The sequence below is a fragment of the Malus domestica genome, chromosome 05, assembly GCF_042453785.1.
Source record: "Malus domestica chromosome 05, GDT2T_hap1".
NCBI classification, from domain to species: Eukaryota; Viridiplantae; Streptophyta; class Magnoliopsida; order Rosales; family Rosaceae; genus Malus; species Malus domestica.
The window spans coordinates 23,633,377-23,655,623 of record NC_091665.1 but is presented as its reverse complement, the minus strand read 5'-3'; the positions used below and the strand labels follow the sequence as shown (position 1 = coordinate 23,655,623).

Sequence of the window (22,247 nt, the reverse complement as noted above, 5' to 3'; positions counted from 1 at the left end):
TTTTGTGATCTTCGCTAGATTGCTCCGGTCATTAGTGTGGATAAGTATATAAATGGATAGAGATAGGAAAGCAAACACAAGATGTACGTGGTTCACCCAGATTGGCTACGTCCACGGAATAGATGAGTTCTCATTAATTGTGAAGGGTTTACACAAGTACATAGGTTCAAGCTCTCCTTTAGTGAGTACAAGTGAATGATTTAGTACAAATGACATTAGAAAATATTGTGGGAGAATGATCTCGTAGCCACGAAACTTCTAAGTACCGGAGTGTGGTATCGTCTTGACTTGCCTTATCTGTCTCATAGGTAGATGTGGCATCTTCTCTGGAAGTACTCTTCCTCCATCCAGGGGTGGTATCTGTAACTGGTGGAGATGCACAAGGTAATGTATCAATTTCACTTGAAGCTTACTTGTAGTTTCATGCTTGGTCAAGCGAGATACAAACCATGTAGTAGGAGTCCCCCAAGTCGCCGAGCTGGGGGATCTGCTGAAAGAGGTGACAGACAAGGTAAGCAATCAGAGCTCCGGCTGATTGTTCACATTCTCCCTATCTTGCAGGCAGCATGAAGGATAAAGAGAAGAAAAATGAGGAGAGATGATATGGGATACTTTTGCTTTTGAAGAAGTAACTTTCCACAGGCTTATTCTTGAACAGGGCTAGAGGGTTTTCTGGTTTCCTCCAGAGTATAAGGCCGACTGAAGAATTTGAGGGTCAAAACAAGTCCATCAAATCTAGAGTACGTTCGACCCTGCTGATATGGGATACTTTTGCTTTTGATAGAGTAGTGGATGTATCGGCACGTGTGCTGTTACGCTTGTCTCCACATGCTTCCTTGTATCCTTCTCACTTGCCCTATCTGTTCCTCAGGCAGATGCGGTATCTTCCCTGGAAGCATAAGATGTTGAAGATGAGTACTCGAGAGCAATGCCAGGTAAGTAATCAGGTAAGGGGTTCCAGGCAATCAGTTCCTGGCTGGAAGCTTGATTCCAAGTGTTGACTGATTGCTCTCTTTCTCCTTGTCTTACAGGTAAGAACAAGGCCAAAGGAAAAGAGAGGGAAAAAGCATGATATGGGATACTCTTGCTTTTAACCCTGATGATATGAGATATTCTTGCTCTAGTATAGCTTGTTTACAAAGGTATTATCGGGGGGAAAGAAAGCTGAATATTTCGAAAGGCTTTGTTGGGAGTGCCCTCTCAGATAAGAGAAAGGGTTGAGCATTTTTGCAGGTCTGCCTGTCCGTTAGGGATGGAAGTCGACATATATAGGAGTTTCCCTAACATCAAGTAATAATGCTATTCCTTTACCCTGCTTGGTTATAGCACGGTAGTGGGAGCTACCAGCTTCACATGTTTTAACTCTGTCAGAGCACTTTGAAAAAGTGGTTTGTGGTATCTGGAAAGCTGATGTTGCGTGTGAAGATTACAGACCTGTCGGGGGTCTGGCTCTCGAGATTCGGAGAACGATGCCTCTTCGATTTTTGAGAAAGCAATCCTACTAGGGGTCTGGCTCTCGAGATTCGGAGAGCGGTGTCTCTTCGATTTTTGAGAAAGTAATCATGTTGGGAGTCTGGCTCTCGAGATTCGGAGGGCGGTGCCTCTTCGATTTTGGAGCAAGCAATCTTGTTGGGAGTGTTTTCTTGAATGTGAGTAAAGGTTGGGCATGTTTGCTAGTCTACCTTGCCACGAAGCACAAAGGTTGACACACAGGGACTTTCCAATTATCCAGCAGTGGTACTGTTCCTTTACCCTCTCTTCGATTTTTGAGAAAGTAATCATGTTGGGAGTCTGGCTCTCGAGATTCGGAGGGCGGTGCCTCTTCGATTTTGGAGCAAGCAATCTTGTTAGGAGTGTTTTCTCGAATGTGAGTAAAGGTTGGCCATGTTTGCTAGTCTACCTTGCCACGAAGCACAGAGGTTGACACACCGGGACTTTCCAATTATCCAGCAGTGGTACTGTTCCTTTACCCTTGTGGGTAATAATATGGTAGCTAGACCTTCAAAATTTATGTGTCTAAACTTTGTTAGTGTTGTTTCTTTGCAATTCTTTTACCCTTCTTGGTCAGAGCGATGTAGTGGGAGCTGCAAGCTTCACGTGTCTCAACTTTGTCAGAGAACTTTGGCAAAGTTATCTGTGGTACCCATGAGCTACTGTTGCGTGTGGGAAGTGGGTGATTGAACAGTACGATTCATGTGCTTTCTACTTCGCCAGAAATCTTCGACAGAATGCCCATAATTTCCGCAAAGCTGAGTGTGCGTGTGACAGGTGCTGACAAGGCTGGAAAAGTAGGTGCCTCTTCGATTTCTAAAATCGGCCCTCGTGGTCTCTGAGCAGCCCAGCTTTTGAGAAAGCAAGCCTCTTCGATTTCTGAGATCGGCCTTTGTGGTCTTTGAGCAGCCCAGCTTTTGAGAAAGCAAACACCTCTTCGATTTCTGAGCTCGACCCTCGTGGTCTCTGAGCTGCCCAGCTTTTGAGAAAGCAAACGCCTCTTCGATTTCTGAGCAGGCGCCTCTTCGATTTCTGAAGCTTCGTCGAGTGCAGATTTTTATAGGGGCTGACATTAAGTTCCAAAGCACACTTGAATATCCACCAGTAGAAGCTCCATTCTTGCACTTCTAAGATCTTGATTTGTCCGACCTCTTCTCTCTTCAACACCTTTGAAAATGTCTGGCCCCTCCGACCGTCGTTTTGACTTGAACCTTGTTGAAGAGGCAGCCCCGCCTTCTCCAGACAACATATGGCGCCCATCCTTCGTCTCCCTTACTGGTCCTCTTACCGTTGGGGATTCCGTGATGAAGAATGATATGACCGCTGCGGTAGTGGCCAGGAACCTTCTCACTCCCAAAGATAACAGACTACTTTCCAAACGGTCTGATGAGTTGTCTGTTAAGGATTCTCTGGCTCTCAGTGTTCAGTGTGCAGGTTCTGTGTCTAATATGGCCCAACGCCTATTTGCTCGAACCCGTCAAGTTGAATCATTGGCGGCTGAAGTGATGAGTCTCAAACAGGAGATTAGAGGGCTCAAGCATGAGAATAAACAGTTGCACCGGCTCGCACATGACTATGCTACAAACATGAAGAGGAAGCTTGACCAGATGAAGGAATCTGATGGTCAGGTTTTACTTGATCATCAGAGATTTGTGGGTTTGTTCCAAAGGCATTTATTGCCTTCGTCTTCTGGGGCTGTACCGCGTAATGAAGCTCCAAATGATCAATCTCTGATGCCTCCTCCTTCTAGGGTTTTGTCCAGTACTGAGGCTCCGAATGATCCCCCTCCGGTGCCTTCTCTTTCTGGGGCTCTACCGACTGCTGAGACTTCTCCTAAGCAACCTTTGTGAAGGCTCCCTCTTGTTTGTTTATTTTGACTCAAGTATATGTACATATTTGTAACTTATCGGGGATATCAATAAATAAGCTTTCCTTCATTTCAATGTATTGTGTTAAATACACCAAAGCCTTCTTCGCTAAGTTCTTTGAATTTTCTTTTGTTGAAGCTTGTATGTTGAAGCTTTGTGAGTGGATCATATAGGTTGAGGTAGTGTTCCCTTAATTTCCCGAGTGAGGAAAACTTCTCGGTTGGAGACTTGGAAAATCCAAGTCACTGAGTGGGATCGGCTATATGAATCTTAGAACACCATTGTGTTCTGTCATGTGTCATGTCCTCCGTTAAATCCAAGTACTCTAAGTCTTTTCTTAGGGTCTCTTCCAAAGTTTTCCTAGGTCTTCCTCTGCCCCTTCGGCCCTGAACCTCTGTCCCATAGTCGCATCTTCTAATCGGAGCGTCAGTAGGCCTTCTTTGCACATGTCCAAACCACCGTAACCGATTTTCTCTCATCTTTCCTTCAATTTCGGCTACTCCTACTTTACCCCGGATATCCTCATTCCTAATCTTATCCTTTCTTGTGTGCCCACACATCCAACGAAGCATCCTCATCTCCGCTACACCCATTTTGTGTACGTGTTGATGCTTCACCGCCCAACATTCTGTGCCGTACAGCATCGCCGGCCTTATTGCTGTCCTATAAAATTTTCCCTTGAGCTTCAGTGGCATACGGCGGTCACACAACACGCCGGATGCATTCTTCCACTTCATCCATCCAGCTTGTATTCTATGGTTGAGATCTCCATCTAATTCTCCGTTCTTTTGCAAGATAGATCCTAGGTAACGAAAACGGTCGCTCTTTGGTATTTCTTGATCTCCGATCCTCACCCCTAACTCGTTTTGGCCTCCATTTGCACTGAACTTGCACTCCATATATTCTGTCTTTGATCGGCTTAGGCGAAGACCTTTAGATTCCAACACTTCTCTCCAAAGGTTAAGCTTTGCATTTACCCCTTCCTGAGTTTCATCTATCAACACTATATCGTCTGCGAAAAGCATACACCAAGGAATATCACCTTGAATATGTCCTGTTAACTCATCCATTACCAACGCAAAAAGGTAAGGACTTAAGGATGAGCCTTGATGTAATCCTACAGTTATGGGAAAGCTTTCGGTTTGTCCTTCATGAGTTCTTACGGCAGTCTTTGCTCCTTCATACATATCCTGTATAGCTTGGATATATGCTACTCGTACTCCTTTCTTCTCTAAAATCCTCCAAAGAATGTCTCTTGGGACCCTATCATACGCTTTTTCCAAATCTATAAAGACCATGTGTAAATCCTTTTTCCCATCTCTATATCTTTCCATCAATCTTCGTAAGAGATAGATTGCCTCCATGGTTGAGCGCCCTGGCATGAACCCGAATTGGTTATCCGAAACCCGTGTCTCTTGCCTCAATCTATGCTCAATGACTCTCTCCCAGAGCTTCATTGTATGACTCATTAGCTTAATTCCCCTATAGTTCATGCAATTTTGTACATCGCCCTTATTCTTGTAGATAGGCACCAAAGTGCTCATTCGCCACTCATTCGGCATCTTCTTCGTTTTCAAAATCCTATTGAAAAGGTCAGTGAGCCATGTTATACCTGTCTCTCCCAAAACTTTCCACACTTCGATTGGTATATCGTCTGGGCCTACTGCTTTTCTATGCTTCATCTTCTTCAAAGCTACACCCACTTCTTTCTTCCGGATTCTACGATAAAAAGAGTAGTTTCTACACTCTTCTGAGTTACTCAACTCCCCTAAAGAAACACTCATTTCATGTCCTTCATTGAAAAGATTATGAAAATAACCTTTGCATCTGTCTTTAACCGCGTTCTCTGTAGCAAGAACCTTTCCATCCTCATCCTTGATGCACCTCACTTGGTTTAGGTCATTTGTCTTCTTTTCCCTTGCTCTAGCTAGTTTATAGATATCCAACTCTCCTTCTTTGGTATCTAGTCGCTTATACATATCGTCATAAGCCGTTAACTTAGCTTCTCTCACAGCTTTCTTCGCCTCTTGCTTCGCTTTTCTATACCTTTCACCATTTTCATCGGTCCTATCCTTGTATAAGGCTTTACAACATTCCTTCTTAGCCTTCACTTTTGCTTGTACCTCCTCATTCCACCACCAAGACTCCTTTTGGTGTGGGGCAAAGCCCTTGGACTCTCCTAATACCTCTTTTGCTACTTTTCGGATACAACTAGCCATGGAATCCCACATTTGGTTAGCTTCCCCCTATCTATCCCACACACACTGGGTGATTACTTTCTCTTTGAAAATGGCTTGTTTTTCTTCTTTTAGATTCCACCATCTAGTCCTTGGGCACTTCCCAGTCTTGTTCTTTTTTCTCACTCTTTTGATATGTACATCCATCACCAACAAGCGATGTTGATTAGTCACGCTCTTTCCTGGTATAACTTTGCAATCCTTACAAGTTATACGATCCCCTTTCCTCATTAGAAGAAAATCTATTTGTGTTTTTAACGACCCACTCTTGTAGGTGATCACATGTTCTTCTCTCTTCTTAAAGAAGGTGTTGGCTAAGAAGAGATCATATGCCATTGCAAAATCCAAGATAGCTTCCCCATCCTCGTTTCTCTCCCCAAAACCATGGCCACCATGAAAACCTCCATAGTTGCCTGTCTCCCTGCCCACGTGTCCATTTAAATCTCCTCCTATAAATAACTTCTCCGTCTGAGCAATTCCTTGCACCAAGTCTCCAAGGTCTTCCCAAAATTTCTCCTTCGAACTCGTATCCAACCCTACTTGAGGTGCGTACGCACTAATCACATTGATAAGTTCTTGTCCTATTACAATCTTGATTGCCATGATTCTATCTCCTACCCTCTTGACATCTACAACATCTTGTGTCAAGGTCTTGTCCACGATGATGCCAACACCGTTTCTCGTTCTATTTGTGCCCGAATACCATAGTTTAAACCCTGAGTTTTCTAGATCCTTTGCCTTACGACCAACCCACTTAGTTTCTTGTAGGCACATAATATTTATCCTTCTCCTCACCATAACTTCTACTACTTCCATAGATTTTCCCGTCAAGGTTCCTATATTCCACGTTCCTAAACGCATTTTGCTCTCTTGAACTCTACCCTTATGTCCTAGCTTCTTCACCCTTCCCCGTCTAATAGGATCAAAGTACTTCTTTTGTGTGTCCCGTGTAAAGTTGATAGGAGCATATGCTCCCAAACAACTTTGAGTGGAGTCGTTCGAAAAGAAGTTTCTATAGCCCCCTTGTTCATTTAACACTGTATCCGGGTGCCGATGGAGATACAGCGACCCTTGCTTACTTATCACTGTGCTCAGGCCACACAGCGCGCCACTTACGGGTGACGCCCTAGCTTTAGCGCGATTTCGTTCTGGATTCATTTTCATAAAGATTCGACGTGATCATGGAGTGCCGGCTGTCGACTACCTGACGCCCTCCCCCTCCTCCTTTATCCGGGCTTGGGACCGGCAATGTAAGATAAACTTACACGGCGGAGTTTGTACGAGTCACACATATAAGTCCTAAATGAAATACAAACATTTTGTTCTATATAATTACACTAAACTTAATTGCTAATATACATACAAATGTGATCGCTGATTGTATTTTCTCAATGACTTTAACAACTATATATTGAAAATTCACTAGTTGAGTTTTAGAGCTATTCAACATTGGATACAATATCAGAACTCTAAAACCACAAACTGATTAACCTTCAATATATCTATGTTGTATTCGAGAGAAAAAAATTCTTGGGACATGATTGCATGCAAGTCAAATACTCCCACATTTCTTTGGTCACAAGGTACTGTAGATACCTTGAATACTTGAATAATCATTAAGCATGTTAAGAACATTAATCTTTAACATTACAACACATGTATTAACATTATTACTTTACTGATGGCTAACACAATACATACAGATTTGTGTAGCTTACTCCTACATTTAAAGAACATCAAATGTTGACTGCAAACCCATTTTCTGTACATGTTTAGTGAAGATTGTAACATTCAAAGCCTTTGTCATTGGATCTGTAACCATGTCATATGTGCTGATATGTTGAATGTCAATCACACCCTCTCTAACTTTATCTTGAACTTTCAAATACTTAATATCCATAAGTCTTGATGCCTCTGATCTCTTGTTGTTTTTAGCAAAGAATACTGCAGATGTGTTTATCACAGTAAAGCTTGAGTGGTCTTTCAATGCTTCTCACAATCTTTATCTCATAAATTAAGTTTTTTTTTTTTATCCAGTTACGCTATTTCATTGCCTCAAAACAACCAATATATTCAGACTTCATAGTGGATATTGCTCTTGTAGTTTGTTTTTGTTCCTCTATGAGACAGCACCACCACACATTAGAAAAATATAGCCATTGGTAGATATTCTGTCATCTATACATCCACCTAAGTCTGCATCAGTATAACATACGAGTTCCAGATTGTCTACATAATGATAGCACAACACATACAACTGAGTCATTTTCATGTATCTCAACACTTTTTTTCCCTGTATACCAGTGAGCCAACCCTATATTCGATTGAAATCTTCCAAAAACACTTAACATAAAAGACAAATCAGGCCTGGTACAAACCTGTGCATACATCACACTGCCAATTAAGGAAGCATAAGGCTTATCCTTCATTGTCTGCACTTCATAGTCAGTTATAGGATACTAAGATAATGACAATTGTTGATGCACAAAATCAGCAAGGACTTTGGTACAACAGAAAGTGTCAAGTTTGTGACCTTCGCTAGATTGGTCCGGTCACTAGTGTGGATAAGTATATAAATGGATAGAGACAGGGAAGCAAACACAAGATGTACGTGGTTCACCCAGATTGGCTACGTCCACGGAGTAGAGGAGTTCTCATTAATTGTGAAGGGTTTACACAAGTACATAGGTTCAAGCTCTCCTTTAGTGAGTACTAGTGAATGATTTAGTACAAATGACATTAGGAAATATTGTGGGAGAATGAACTCCTTTTATAGAAGAGAGTTTCTAGCTTTGTTCTGACATTGACATGTGTCGTATTGTGATTGGCCTCTGATGTTGACACGTGTCGCACTATGATTGGCTTCTGATGTCGACATATGTCGCGCTGTGATTGGCCTCCTGGTTAAAGGGAAACTTTTCTGGGTCCTTGACAATATAACATTGACTGGTGCTCGGTAGTTTCGGGATTAGTCAAGTATGGTACAAACAACAACTTATCACCTTTGCCAAGTGGTAAATCTCCACCACTACAATTCTCCATGTTAAACCTTTTGAGAACCTTATCAATGTAGGCTCTCTGTGACAAGCCTAACCATCTTTTAGACCGATTTCTAGCAATCTCAATGCCTAAAACATAGTGTGCTTCACCCAAATCTTTCATGTCAAAGCTACTGGAAAGCATGCTTTTGGTTTCTTTAAGCAAATGAACGTTAGAACTGGCAAGTAAAATGTCATCCACATAGAAAACCATAAAGATAAAAGTGGACTTTACCATTTTGAAGTAAATGCAGTTGTCAATCTTGTTCTCTACAAAACGAACTTTTTATACCATTGTCTAGAGGCATGTTTGAGTCCATATATTGATTTGTTAAGTTTACAAACCATATCTTCCTTCCCCCTTTCAATGAATCCACTTGGTTGTTTCATATATATCTCTTCATCAATACCACCATTTAAGAAGCTGTTTTAACATCCATCTGGTGCAATTTAAGATCAAAGTGAGCAATGAGTGCCATGATCACTCGAAATGAATCTTTGGTTGAAAGTGGAGAGAATGTTTCATTATAATATAGACCCTCCTTTTGTGTAAAAACCTTTGCCACCAACCTTGCTTTATGTCTCTCAATCCTTCCCTGTGAATCTCTTTTAGTCTTATACACCCATTTACATCAAATAGGTTTAGCAGTTGTTGCAGGCATAACCAATGTCCAAAAATTGTTCTTGTGCATTGATTCCAATTCATCCTCCTTGGCAGCTTGCCATTGTGAAGACTTTGAACTCTCCATTGCTACTTGGTATGTGGTTGGAGGTATGTGGTTGGATCATCATGATCACCAATGTCAAATTCTACTTCCTGCAAGTAACATAGATAATCACTGGGAATAATAGACCTCTTAGGCCTACTAGACTTTCTTGTTTGAATTGGTAAAGTCTCTAGCACATGTGCTAAAATGGATGCAGGTGCAGGTACTTGTTGAGAAGAATTGGAAATTGATACAAAAAGGGATTGTTGTAATGTATGATCATGAAAATCGTGCTGCAATGGATTTGTAACAACATCTTGCACTGTATGACTTGATGAAGAAGGCACACGTGCAATATTCCCTGTTTGTGAACTCACCATTGGCATAGGTATCAAAACATTCATAATGGCATTTTTAGTCAACTCACTCTCAGTGATAGGAGGTTCTTCATTTCTCTTCAAACACATATGAAGTTTTGGAATAAGAATGCACATCACTGCAATCTTCAATGAATTTGGCATTGTTACTCTTCACTTTCCTAGTAAATGTGTTAGGACTGTAAAACTTGAAGCCTTTGGACCTTTATGCATAACTCACAAAATAACAACTAGTGGTTCTTATGTCCAATTTTCTTTCAGTTGGATTGTAAAGTCTAGCTTCACACCTACATCCCCCAGTGTGAAAATAAGATAAACTAGGCTTCCTACCTGTTCATAATTTGAATGGTGTTGATGCCACTGCTTTTGTTGGAACCCTATTCCAATGTAATTAGCTATTTTCACTACCTCTCCCTAAAGAAATTCTAGAAGCTGGCAATGAGAAAACATGCTTCTGACCATTTCCTTCAGTGTTCTATTTCTTGTTTCAACAACACCATTATGTGATGGTGTCCCAGGAGTTGTATACTATGTTGCAATGCCTTCTTGTTCCAGAAATATGGCAAATGGACCCTTTTGTTGTCCTTTCTCTGTGTACCTTCCATAATATTCATCTCTACCATCAGACCTCACAATCTTAATTGATTTTTCCAATTGTTTTTCAACTTCTAATTTGAAATTCTTAAAACAAGTTAAAAATTGGGACTTCTCAGAAATTAAATATCTAAAGGTATATCTTGAAAAGTCATCAATGATGAGAACAAAGTATGAATTTCCACAAATGGTTCTTGTTGGAAATGGTCCACATACATTTGTATGTATGATCCCTAAGAGATCATTGCTTCTTGTTGTTGCACACTTGTTTGTTGAGGTGTTAGTTTTCCCTTTGAAATAGTTAATGCATTCCACAGTATCATTAGTATTCAACTTTGGCAATATTCCATTCTTAATTAACCTTATCATCATTTCTCTCGAAATATGTCCAAGTCTTTGATGCCAAAGCATGTAAGACTTGTCATTTAGGGACATACGTTTTGAAGCAGAATGCTTAACACTGAGACATTCCTGGTGACAAGAACATTCAACTTGTCAAAGATCACCATTTGGAAATGCATAACCAAGTAGATTGTCAAACTGATTTTGAAAATAAAACTTAATTTGATTAATATCCCCTACAAATGAAAAACCATCTTTTACAAATTGTATAATAGAAAACAAATTCCTTCTCATTGAAGGAAATAAAGTACATTACTTAAAGTTAAAACACATCCAGTTGACAATCTCAGTTTGACAGAACCAACATATTCAACTGCAACTTTATTCCCATTTCCAACATAAACATTGTAGATCTCATTACTTGTTCTCTTCTGGTTTTGAAATCCCTGCAAAGAATTTGTTATATGCATAGAACAATCTGTGTCAAACCACCAAGAATTCTGGGGAATAAAAATCATATTTGACTCTACTGTCACAAAAACATTTATTGTTGTTTTACCTTTCTTGATCAACCAAGCTTTAAAGCCAGGACAATCCTTCCTCAAGTGATCTTCAGAATGATAGAAATGACATTTTTAACACTATTCTGATTGTACTTTGGTCCAGAAGCAATAGAAAGTGCATTTGTCTTCATAGTTAACATAGTGGATTTGCAGTGCTTCTTGGAACCAGAAGTTGTTCTAGCAGTTGATACTGACTTTTTGAATGCAAGCAGTTTCTTTCCTTTGTAAATCTCATTTCTGTTAACACCAATGACTTTCCTCTTGCCTTTTCCAGCATGCACAAAGTTAGCAAACTTACTGGTATGAGACCTCATTTTCTTCAATCTTTTCTCCTTTTGACAACAGATGGTTATCAATTCATTAATGCTCCAAATCTCCTTTTGAGCGTTATAGCTCACTTTCAGTTGCTCATAATCATTGGACAGTGAGTAAAGAGCCATGTGCACAAGGAAATGATCAGTGATACCAATATCCAAGGCATTTAATTTGTTGGCCATGTTAACCAATTTCAGTAAGTGTTCACAAACACTCCCTGATCCATCATGTTTATCCATGATGTTTAGTGTTTATCAATGTTGATAGATAAATACCAATCCCAACCTTGTCTGATCTTTTGAACTTCTCCTCTATTTTGTCCAAATAGTTCTTAGCCAAGTCACAACTAGGAATTCCTCCCCTCACATGCTCTTCCATTGCATTCTGCATTATGAGCAAAGACATTTGGTTGCCCTTTCCCATTTTGTGAAATGCTCATTTTCTTGTGTAGTACTTTCATCTGTCAAGGTTGCAGGTTGAGGAACTTTGAATATTAATGAGATAGTAAAGTTCTAGACTTAAGCTAGCAAAAAACAAGACTGAGGTCGGGCATTACTGGTAATTGCTAAGGTGTTTTATGAAGTATTAACCATTGGCTAGCGCTTATCTCCATCTCTGTTCCCATGCAATACTAAACTCTAGCATGCCAAGATTCATCTCGAGTTACTGCTTCCATGTTTTGAAATTGTTGCCATTCAATTTCTCCATATTTACCAGGCTCATCATATTGAAACATGTTTGAAATCAAAAGGAATTTGGAAAAGATCTCATAAATATATGACCAAGAATGAATACTTAACATCTTGTCACACTTCAATTATGGTTTCAGTTACACCTTTGGGCAAGAAACTGACTATACATAACTATGAGTTCCAAAATTGTTGCATTACCAAATCATGAAGAAAAAAAAAATCCAATACTAGATGTAAATCTCACCTTTGGGTGAGTTTGAGTACACAAATAGCATGTTTTTCATGACTCCCTATACACTGATTATACAAATGAACCCAACAAATTACTTATTTGGAAGTGTTTAACTTGTTAATATTTGCATATCACCATGATCCATGATACTACGTATCCTAAGATGATAATTTATATCCTGAGATGATAATTTAGTCCTACACTTTGGTGTTATACTGAATTAGTCTCAGAATTCATTTGTCTGATATGTTTGCAGATGCATATTTCACAGAGTTATTATCATAATCGTATTCAATTGCAAACTAGACACATTACTAAAAAGTGATAAGAATATTGTTTTTGAATAATATTTTAAACACATCATGTTAACTCAAGTAAAAATAACAGATCCAAATTTACACAAAATTAAGAAATACATGCATGCATAGTACATGTAGCAGTTATCTGAGCAGTCAATGTGTTGAACTTAATCGTATTAGCATGCAGTCACCAACGAATCAGGAGGTTATAAAAATGTCAACTTTGCATAGCGGAATACTTGAAACAAGTATGAGTTTAGATATGGTTTAAATTGTGTGGCTCTGATGACACATGATGAATATATATAAGGATCGTTGACAATCACACCCTAAGCCAAAAACTTGACAATTTAATATTAAATGATAACTACTGCAATTATTGCAGTATCATGCATGCAACAATGACAACAAACAATAAGGGTTTACTTACTTGTAGTAGAAGACATTGATAGCAAGCTAATCACTTGTCTTCTCTTCTCTTGATTATGAAACTGATCCAAGAACACTCAATGGGACTGTTTCTAGCATGAAAGATCATACATACCCGAGAAGAGAGACCACAGTGATATATATGTGTGTGTGTGTGTGTGTGTGTACTACAACTCATCCTCCCATCAAGGATGCAATTACAAGCAATTTATCAATTTAACTGTTAATTAATTTAAATAATTATAACTTCAGGTGAGGCTCTAATCTTGTACGAGTCACACCTATAAGTCCTAAATGAAATACAACCATTTTGTTCTATATAATTGCACTAAACGTGAACTGATGAAGGTCACTTCATTTTAGGGTTTCTTAAATGGAATTCCATGATTTCCACAGTAATTTCATCCAAAAATTTAGCCCGGTCCTATAAAATAGAAAGTGTATGAAATAAGATTGAGATTAAATTTAGTACTGTCTTATAAAATCTCACATTTTTCGACGAAATAATTGAGATTAATTTCGATCCAATCATATATTGTCTCTCCATTTTTTGAATGTATAAGTTCATTAAACATGCATGAGATTTGACCAAAAAAAGGTTAAAACATTGAACTCTTCTCTTCAATGCACTATACAGGATTCTCTAAAATTCTAAATATTTTTGTGTGTTGTATTGGCCAAAGTTTTGGATATGAAGAACGCGTAGCAATATTAAAAAATGTATGTTTTAAGGCCCAAGATGGTTCATCCTCATGTAATTTAGTGAATTGTTATGGAGAGAGTTCTGAAATTTGTTCATTCTTAACAAGTTTTTAATTTTTGACAATAATCGGTATTCTATTTAAATCATTTTAATTTATGTGAGAGTTAGCGAACTCGAATGTAAGGAAGTGGACACACAACCTTAATTAATATCTCAATCTACATTATTCCATACCAGTAATATCTCTTGATCACCAGTTAATAGTTCAATCATACAAATAGAAAGTGTATGGAATAAGATTGAGATTAAATTTAGTCTAGTCCTATAAAATCTCATTTTCTTTGACGAAAAAATTGAGAATAATTTCGGTCTAGTTGACACACCCCGACCCGGAATGTCCACTTGGACTCCGAATCGAGTTGTGCTGGCCGACACCTAGAAGGTAACGAAACCATAAAGTGTAGTGTAGTGAAATATGTGAATAAATTTAAACCTAAAAGTACCTAATTTAAAAGTGCGCTTGTGAGCGGGAATGAACCCATTTCACACATGATGTGAAAGCATAAGTACAGCAGAGTAGGATGAGAATTTAACCACTTATGCCAAGATTTGCTAAGAATCCTCGTCGACAAGAAAGCTCAGCTACTAAAACCTGGAGGGGCGAAAAACAAGGGTGAGTGGGCCTAAAAATAAAGTTTTGTACAAATTTTTTCGAAAACATAATAACCCCTCGCTGTAAAACAAGTGTAGTTTCCAAAATATACATACTACGTATAGTAAGAAAATACTTACTATAGCCTACAATATCTCAAGAATTCATTTCGGCACAATATCTCGTAAATAAGTGCATGACGACCATAATCACAAAATCTCGCATAAGCAAACATATTATATTGAGTGCTCATTGACACATGCTAACACACAAGTTCATGCAGAGGTATTCTGACATGAACATGACTGGGTGTAACAATGATATACGCTCTAGTACTACAATCATGTGAAGACTGGCGCTATGCGCAACACATACGAGTCAGAGTTGCCTATGGCAACTTGTACGAAAGGACTGGCACCTACAATGGATCCAAAGTGAGTGTACGGTGCGATGTGCACATCAAAGTGAAAGACTGGCCCTGGCTCGAGAAAGTACCAACACTGGTGCAGCAAACGATAAGCTGATAACATCAATATAGTCATGCCTTAGTAATTCAATAATTCTAGTCAACATAATAGTAATAAATAAGATATTACTCATGGCCGTAATTAAAACCCCATAAAAGTGCGCATACGTATGCATCCTAGAGGATTTCTAATAATTTTGAAATTTTTCCTATTTCGCTAATTCTTATAAGCATTAGTCTAATTTAGGCATGTGTAGGAAAGTTTTTTTCAAATGTATAATTGGAAACTAAATAAATATATAATATTTAAAAGTAAAGACCCAGTCTCAGATCATGTTGTCGAGTCGAACCCGTTTAAACTAGAATAGCTGAAGTCACCAATAATAATCGCACCTAAGCATAATATTAGGACTCATTAGTAAAGCTCCACTAAAATAATTAAATTTGGGAAAACGGAGTGTGGATTTGGAATCGGGGCGTCGAAATACGCTAAGGAGGGTCCCCAACAAATTTTACAAAAAGTCAACAGTCAATCCTAAAAAGTCAACCGAGACGCCTCGATGGTCAATTACATTAAACTTTAGAATTTCACAAAATGGATGCCAAAAATGGACTTAGGGCATCGAAATTATCCTAGAAGGGTTTCCGAGAAATTTTCGAAAATGCCAACATAAGGAATATTCCAAGAATATTCCAAACCTAACTCAGAAATGGGTCTAGGCCGGATCTGGCCCACGAATCTGGGCTTGGGCCATTGGCCAACGACCCAAAGGTTTGGGCTGGGTTTTGGGTTTAAGGCCCCCTTTTTTTTTTCTTTTTTTTCCCTTTTTCTTCTTCTCCGGCCGGTTGTCGCTGCAATAGTTGAGTAAAGCCCAACTCCGACCACCTAATTTCTTCACTAAACCTAGCCTTCCAATTTATCAAATCAAAGCTCGAAGAACAAGAAATCAAAATATACCTTTGGTTTCCTCAATCGTTGCCGGAAAACGGCTCGAAACCGTTTAGCTCTCTCCAGAAAATCTGGAAAAGTACACCCGAGGTGTTTCTGTGCCAAAACATTACCAAAAGTCCATAAAATTACTAGAATCACACACCACATCACGATCCACAACAATTTGAGGTGGTTTTTGGAACTTACAATCGTCGGAAATCCAAAAACTCGCTGGAGAAGGAAGATAAAAAGTGGCAGTGGCCATTGATAGTGGAAGTCCTAGTTTTTGGGCTAAAAACTTGCATATCTCTTCAGAGCAACCCAGTTAGCAGCGATGATGGAGCTAGCCGGAGTGGCGTGATGTTTGTGTGGGGGTGGTGTCTCGGTGGTTCATGGGAAGGAGAACGAGATAGATGAGGGTGCGGGAGAGATAAGAGAAAGAAAGAGTGAAAAAATGTTTTTGAAACAGAAAAAGGTTCAGGAGAGTGGGAGTGAGAGGACGTGGGGACAAGGGTGATTGGAGACCCACGTGGGTGGGTCCCATCATGCAGAAAATCTACACATAAAAATTAATAAAATAATGAAGGATGTTTATCTAGAATAATTCCAAAATGCCCTTGAACTTCGTAAGTCCATAAAATTTTTATCGTAGCTCCAAATTCAATTCCGCTTGCACCCACGCGTTTGTAGTGACGAGCACTAGGATGATTCACTAAAATAATATTTCACAACACGTTGGTCAACCAAGGTCAACATCATTGCCTATAAGGGCATTTTCGTAAATTCACTCTTTTAAAATTAATAAAATTGTAAAACTAGGGACGTGTCGTCACACTAGTCCTATATTGTCTCTCTATTTTTGAATGTATAAGTTCATTAAACATGCATGAAATTCGACCCAAAAAAAAAGGCATGCACGAGACACCATATTGATAAGAACATTTGAGCAACTATTGTGGGGAGCTTTTCATCAACCATTTGTGTGTCAAACTTTTGTTTCTCATAAATGATTTAGGTTGTGTTTTTGCTCACTGTCCTTAAGTGATAGTAATGCTCACTATTCTCTTTATCATCGTTGAATGTGTTTAAATTTTGAAATTTGTGTCTATCCACTGCACAAATCTCGAATTTTAAACTCATCTGACGATGATAAATAGGATGAGTGGTGAGCATTATCAGAGCAGTGAGTAAAAAATATTCCCAATGATTTGGGTCTTGTCTAGCTAGGACAAAAATTATAAAGCAAAGTCAATATATAATGGAGCAATTAGCCATAATATACATATTTTGACATTTAGTTGCACTTTTGATCACACTTTCTAAAAATTGATGATGATTTCGTCAATTATGCCTTTGAAAAGTCCATAGCGTCCTTTATATTGTAAAAACTTGCGTGCAATTTTTTAGAAAGGGAACAAACGCAGCAAAAAGGGAGAGTGTCGTTAGAACGACGATGTGTTTTTGTTCTTTTTCTGATTAACGAAGAACAATACGCACTTCTCACAAGCAAATTTGATTAAAAGAACAATTTTAGAAAGTGTGATCAAAAGTGCACCCAAATGCCAAAACATCTTTATTGTGACTAATTACCCTATGTAATAATATTAAGGCATGTCCCCTGTTTGGACAAGATATTCGGTGCTTTTCATTTATATTTGTTGTCTTGTTTATTGGTAGTGAGATTGTATATCAAAACAATTTTCCAAACTATGAGAGTTTCTTGAAGGGTTTGATAGTTTCTGTACAATTTTTTTTTTCTTAAAAAGAGACCAGTTGGTGGCTTCGTCATGACAATCCATTATTTCGGAAACCGGGAATACTCACATAGGCATTTCAACTTTTCTCTAGCCACTATCGTGCGATTCACCAATGATAAGAATCACACTTAGGACGTGCTGTGTGAAATATATGCTTACATTCGTTTTTAACCACTAAACCACTCCGTGGTGGTTAGTTTCTACACAATTTGATTCTTATGTTTTAGCAATGGATTTTTTCGTCGTCCTGAAAATAGAGCAAGAAAATGTAACTCAGCTCATGGGCCTTCAAAGTCGCAGGCAAAAATGTAGGTGATGGGTAAGCCCAAATTTCAGCTGGCTAATCCACAAGTATCAGAACGCAAAATCCCTGGAGCATAATTCACTCTCAAATGTCGATGAACAAAAATAAGAAGAGGAAGAGAAAGGAGGAGCGACCTGCGACCCACCTGAGAAACAAATACTCCGAGAACACACCCGACTTCGCTCACTTGGCTTCTTTGTACCCCTCTTTCGAGCCCTTCGTCTTCTTCTCCCGAGACGATCGGCCCAGAGTTGACTGGACCGACTTCAACGCCACCCGGGAACTCACTCGGGTCCTCCTCCTCCACGACCACCGCCTCAATTGGTAATTTTTTCTCATCCAATTCTGCATTTGCTTAATTGGGCAGCTCATAGAACTTGGAATACAGGGGTTTTGACTTGAAAGTTTGTATCTTTTTCGATTTTTGAGGTTACCCAGTTTCTTGTTTTAGCTGAATATTCTTTGGTTTACTTGTTTTGTGTAGCGGCTGTGTCGAAAACTTCTGATTCTGTCACTGAATTTATAACCATGCCACCTTAATTAGCTTCAAAAGTTTTACTAGGATCCCAGTAGGCATGAAAGTATGAAACATTGCAGCCTGTGAGGTTTACTTGGACGATCAAATTAAAAAGGTTCCTAATCTTGGTACCATCTTCGTTACGCAGATAAAATCGTAGGTTTAATGTTACATTGAGGACACAATTATACTTAGCTTAGTAATGTGATAAAGCTATTGCGGCTTTAGCTTTTATATCTCCAAGTCCCAGCTTATTGTAACTCCTAACTCATTGTATAGTTCCCTCTCAAGTCTCGCCTTTTTGTTACGGTGTGTAAACCCAGTTGAATACTTGATTCCTGAAGTCTATTCAGTTAATGAAGAAGCATTTTCATGGGGGTTCATAATGTAGGACGTTCAATGTGAATTTGATTTCCCAGGTGGATTCCAGATGGGCAGCTGTGCCCTACTGTGCCCAATAGATCGAATTACATTCATTGGATTGAAGATCTTCTCTCATCTGACATCATTGTGAAGACTACAAGCAATGGTGATAAAGTTAGGGGCTTTGATATTGGAACTGGAGCAAACTGCATATATCCGCTTCTTGGTGCTTCTCTTCTGGGTTGGAGCTTTGTTGGGTCAGGTTGCTTATTAGTTGTTTTAGTTAGCGTTTTCATACTTGGTTTTTTGAATACATCAATACTTTACAACCTAACAAAGCTTCATTTTCACCGACCTTGGTTGTAGATGTGAGTGATGTAGCACTAGAGTGGGCAGAAAAAAATGTTAGAGATAATCCACATATTGCGGAACTTATTGAAATTAGAAAGGTTGAAAGTGTTAAAGAGACCCTTCCCCTGGAAGGATCGCCAAATGGGATGTTGGATGGTACTGAAAGAAAAATAGAATTGACTGAGAATATGGAAAGTGAAGCAGTGACTTTGCCCTCCTCTTCATCCACATATCACGGGCCACCTATTCTCCTTGGTGTGGTTAAGGATGGTGAGGAGTTTGACTTCTGCATGTGTAACCCTCCATTTTTCGAGACCATGGAGGAAGCAGGACTAAATCCAAAAACTGCATGTGGTGGGACCCCAACCGAGATGGTTTGTCCTGGTGGAGAAAAGGCTTTCATCACTCGCATTATTGAAGATAGCGTCACATTGAAGCATACTTTTCGGTAATGTTCTTTATTACCCATTATGTTCTTTCCAAATCTCTTCTGTCTCAGGGTAATCTTCTCAGAAACTTAGCTCTTATGTCTCTCCATTGACTTGCAGGTGGTACACATCAATGGTTGGTAGGAAACTGAATGTCAAAATCCTAACATCAAAGCTTTGGGAAGTTGGAGTCACCATGGTAAAGACAACTGAATTTGTCCAAGGCCAAACTTCTCGATGGGGGCTGGCCTGGTCCTTTTTGCCTCCTGCCAAGCAGTTAGTGTCATCTCATATGGCTGTGAAGAACAACCTCTCTTTCATGCTTGAGGTTTGTTTGTCTTTCTTTTATATTGTTTCAACGATCTCTATTTTTCCAATATAAAAAATGTACCTACCTGATATTCTGAACGTTGCAAATCAGAAGTTGTGAGTTATCAACAAGAGGTCAAGGATTCCCTTAAACCCAATGACCCACCCTGACAAATACCCATCCATTTGATTGTTTGAATGACAAACCTGCTTTTAGAGAAGACTAGGAACTATTTTGGTATAAAGGTCGGTGGCAATTATGCCATTATTCTAATGTCAATTGGAGACCTACAAGATTGATATTCTTGAGTTTTTTTACGAACAATTCAAATTTTTGAAAGATGAATACTTCTTAGTCCTTCTCTGCAATAACTAGTACAACATTGCGGCTTCCCTAAAGTTGCAATTCCAGGAGCAGTGAGCTGAAAAGATTTTAAAATTCCTTCCATTTTTTATGCCACATTTTGCACTAGCATATATCGTTTGTTTCTATAATATGCAAATTCGTGCTTATTTAGGAATACAGTAAGCATCTATGAGGACCGAGAGGACTGACTTACATAGTTTCATCTCATAATTTCCATTATCTCTTGCATTTTGTCATTGTCTTGTCTGCTTTGCAGGGCCTCGACCGAAAATTTGGTGCTATACATGTATTGGAATCAACCAAATCCTTTTTCAGCTGTAGCGGTGCATCGTGTAACTTGAACACATCCTCATTTACACTCGACGTATGCTTATCTGTTAATTTGTTTTTTCGGTTTATTTATCAAGTGATATTGGTGTGTACTTACAAGCAGCACTTTCTAACTTTTAACAGATCACCGTGACAAAAGATCACTCAGATGCAATCTTGAAGGGTGGGCCACAAGATTATGATAGAGTTTTCAGTTGTGAAGATAAGCAACAGGCATCCACAAGCTCAAGCTGTTTGAACTTGCATTCAAATAATCTAGGTTTTCGTGTTTCGGTACGGTGATGTCATTAGTTGGCTTGTATATGGTGACATTGTCTTTAGAATTTGTGCTTGACTTTTACAAGTTTTCTTTCTTATAGGTCTTTCAGCAAAACCCAGGGACACTTCTGGTGAAAGGCTCACTACAGCAGAGAGATTGTCAACTTTCAGGTTTTCGCCTACCTATTTCTTAAATTTTGTTTATAAATTTTATTAATATAAACATTTGTACTACACTCTGGTGATGCTTTTACATGTTTTTTTACTAGCTTTGAGCTGTCACCAACATTAGTGCAATCTATCTTTCCTTGTGCGTGTGAATGATTTGGATCGCCAAAATGATTGACCTACAGATGTCTCAACTGCCTTGTTGCCTTGCATTCATACTGTTATGAATTATCGCCATAACTTTTTCATATGTTACTTGTTCTCATCCACTTTAGTTTCCGTTATAATCGGTTGGATGTCGCTAAATTTTTAAAGTTGTATTTTTTCAACTTGGAGGCAGCTCAAAAAAAATATGCTAAACACTCTCATTAAGAATGATAGTGATGATCACAGCATTATGTTTTTTTTTTCACCATTTGGCCAGCAAAACAACATTCGTATCTTTCGTTTACTTTCCCAAAGAAAGAATAGTTCATTACATCCAACACAGTTAACTTGCAGGAACTCTCTCCAAATGTTTTGGATGTAAAATGTATAAGATATGGTTCTATTTTAATTGCAGGAGCATTCTCACCAATATTCCAACGACTTGAGGAAGATCTGAAACAGAAATTTTGTAGAAGGAAGTAGACCACGGTAGAGCTTTCCTTGTCTAATTCCAGCAACATAGCAGCATCGGATATACAGGCATATCTGAAGTGGTTTGTTCTTAACTAGAAGATATTGAGCAGAGAATATTTTTGTTTTTGCATGCCCTGCTTTTTCCCTTGTAATCTCCGGTCCATTTTTCACATCCCCTTGTAGTTTTCCCATTGTTTTGTATGCCCCCAAACGCGTAAAACATACCTGCAATGATGTGTATATCGCACTCGTAATTGATGGTACTGACTTGAACACATCTTGTGCCGCTCTTCACTTTGTGTTGTATTGTATGCCATACTCCTAACATGAATAAATTAATGTGGCAGACATTACTTTCTTTCTTTTAGAAAAGTGATAAAGTTTTCTTCTTGGCAACCAAGTGTTTCTCAAGATGCCAATGAAAGGGGAAGCTGCATCATTACCCATCAATGTCGTCTCTTTGGTAGGTCAAATCTGATATATATTGTAGTCATGTTGAGAGTGAATCCCGGGAAAAAGAAGGACCCGCATTTTTGTG

At 38.9% G+C, this 22,247-nt stretch overlaps 1 protein-coding gene and 1 long non-coding RNA gene across 2 annotated transcripts; one reads left to right on the top strand and one right to left on the bottom strand.

The window, feature by feature from the left end:
- Positions 1 to 10,856: 10,856 nt before the first annotated feature.
- On the bottom strand, positions 10,857 to 16,377 carry LOC114824845 (uncharacterized). Its single transcript, XR_011581372.1, has 6 exons — positions 16,144 to 16,377; positions 15,964 to 16,050; positions 13,186 to 14,539; positions 12,089 to 12,198; positions 11,214 to 11,992; positions 10,857 to 11,100 (listed from the first exon to the last, which is right to left on the bottom strand). It is a non-coding gene; the product is annotated as an uncharacterized lncRNA (long non-coding RNA).
- Positions 16,378 to 18,014: 1,637 nt separating this feature from the next.
- On the top strand, positions 18,015 to 22,081 carry LOC103409315 (uncharacterized). The gene is made up of 8 exons (XM_029102189.2): positions 18,015 to 18,321; positions 18,934 to 19,139; positions 19,244 to 19,676; positions 19,777 to 19,984; positions 20,589 to 20,696; positions 20,786 to 20,935; positions 21,022 to 21,091; positions 21,651 to 22,081. Exons 1-8 carry the CDS (start codon positions 18,086 to 18,088, stop codon positions 21,716 to 21,718), a joined length of 1,479 nt encoding a protein of 492 aa, XP_028958022.2. The 5' UTR covers positions 18,015 to 18,085; the 3' UTR covers positions 21,719 to 22,081.
- The last annotated feature ends 166 nt before the right edge of the window (positions 22,082 to 22,247 follow it).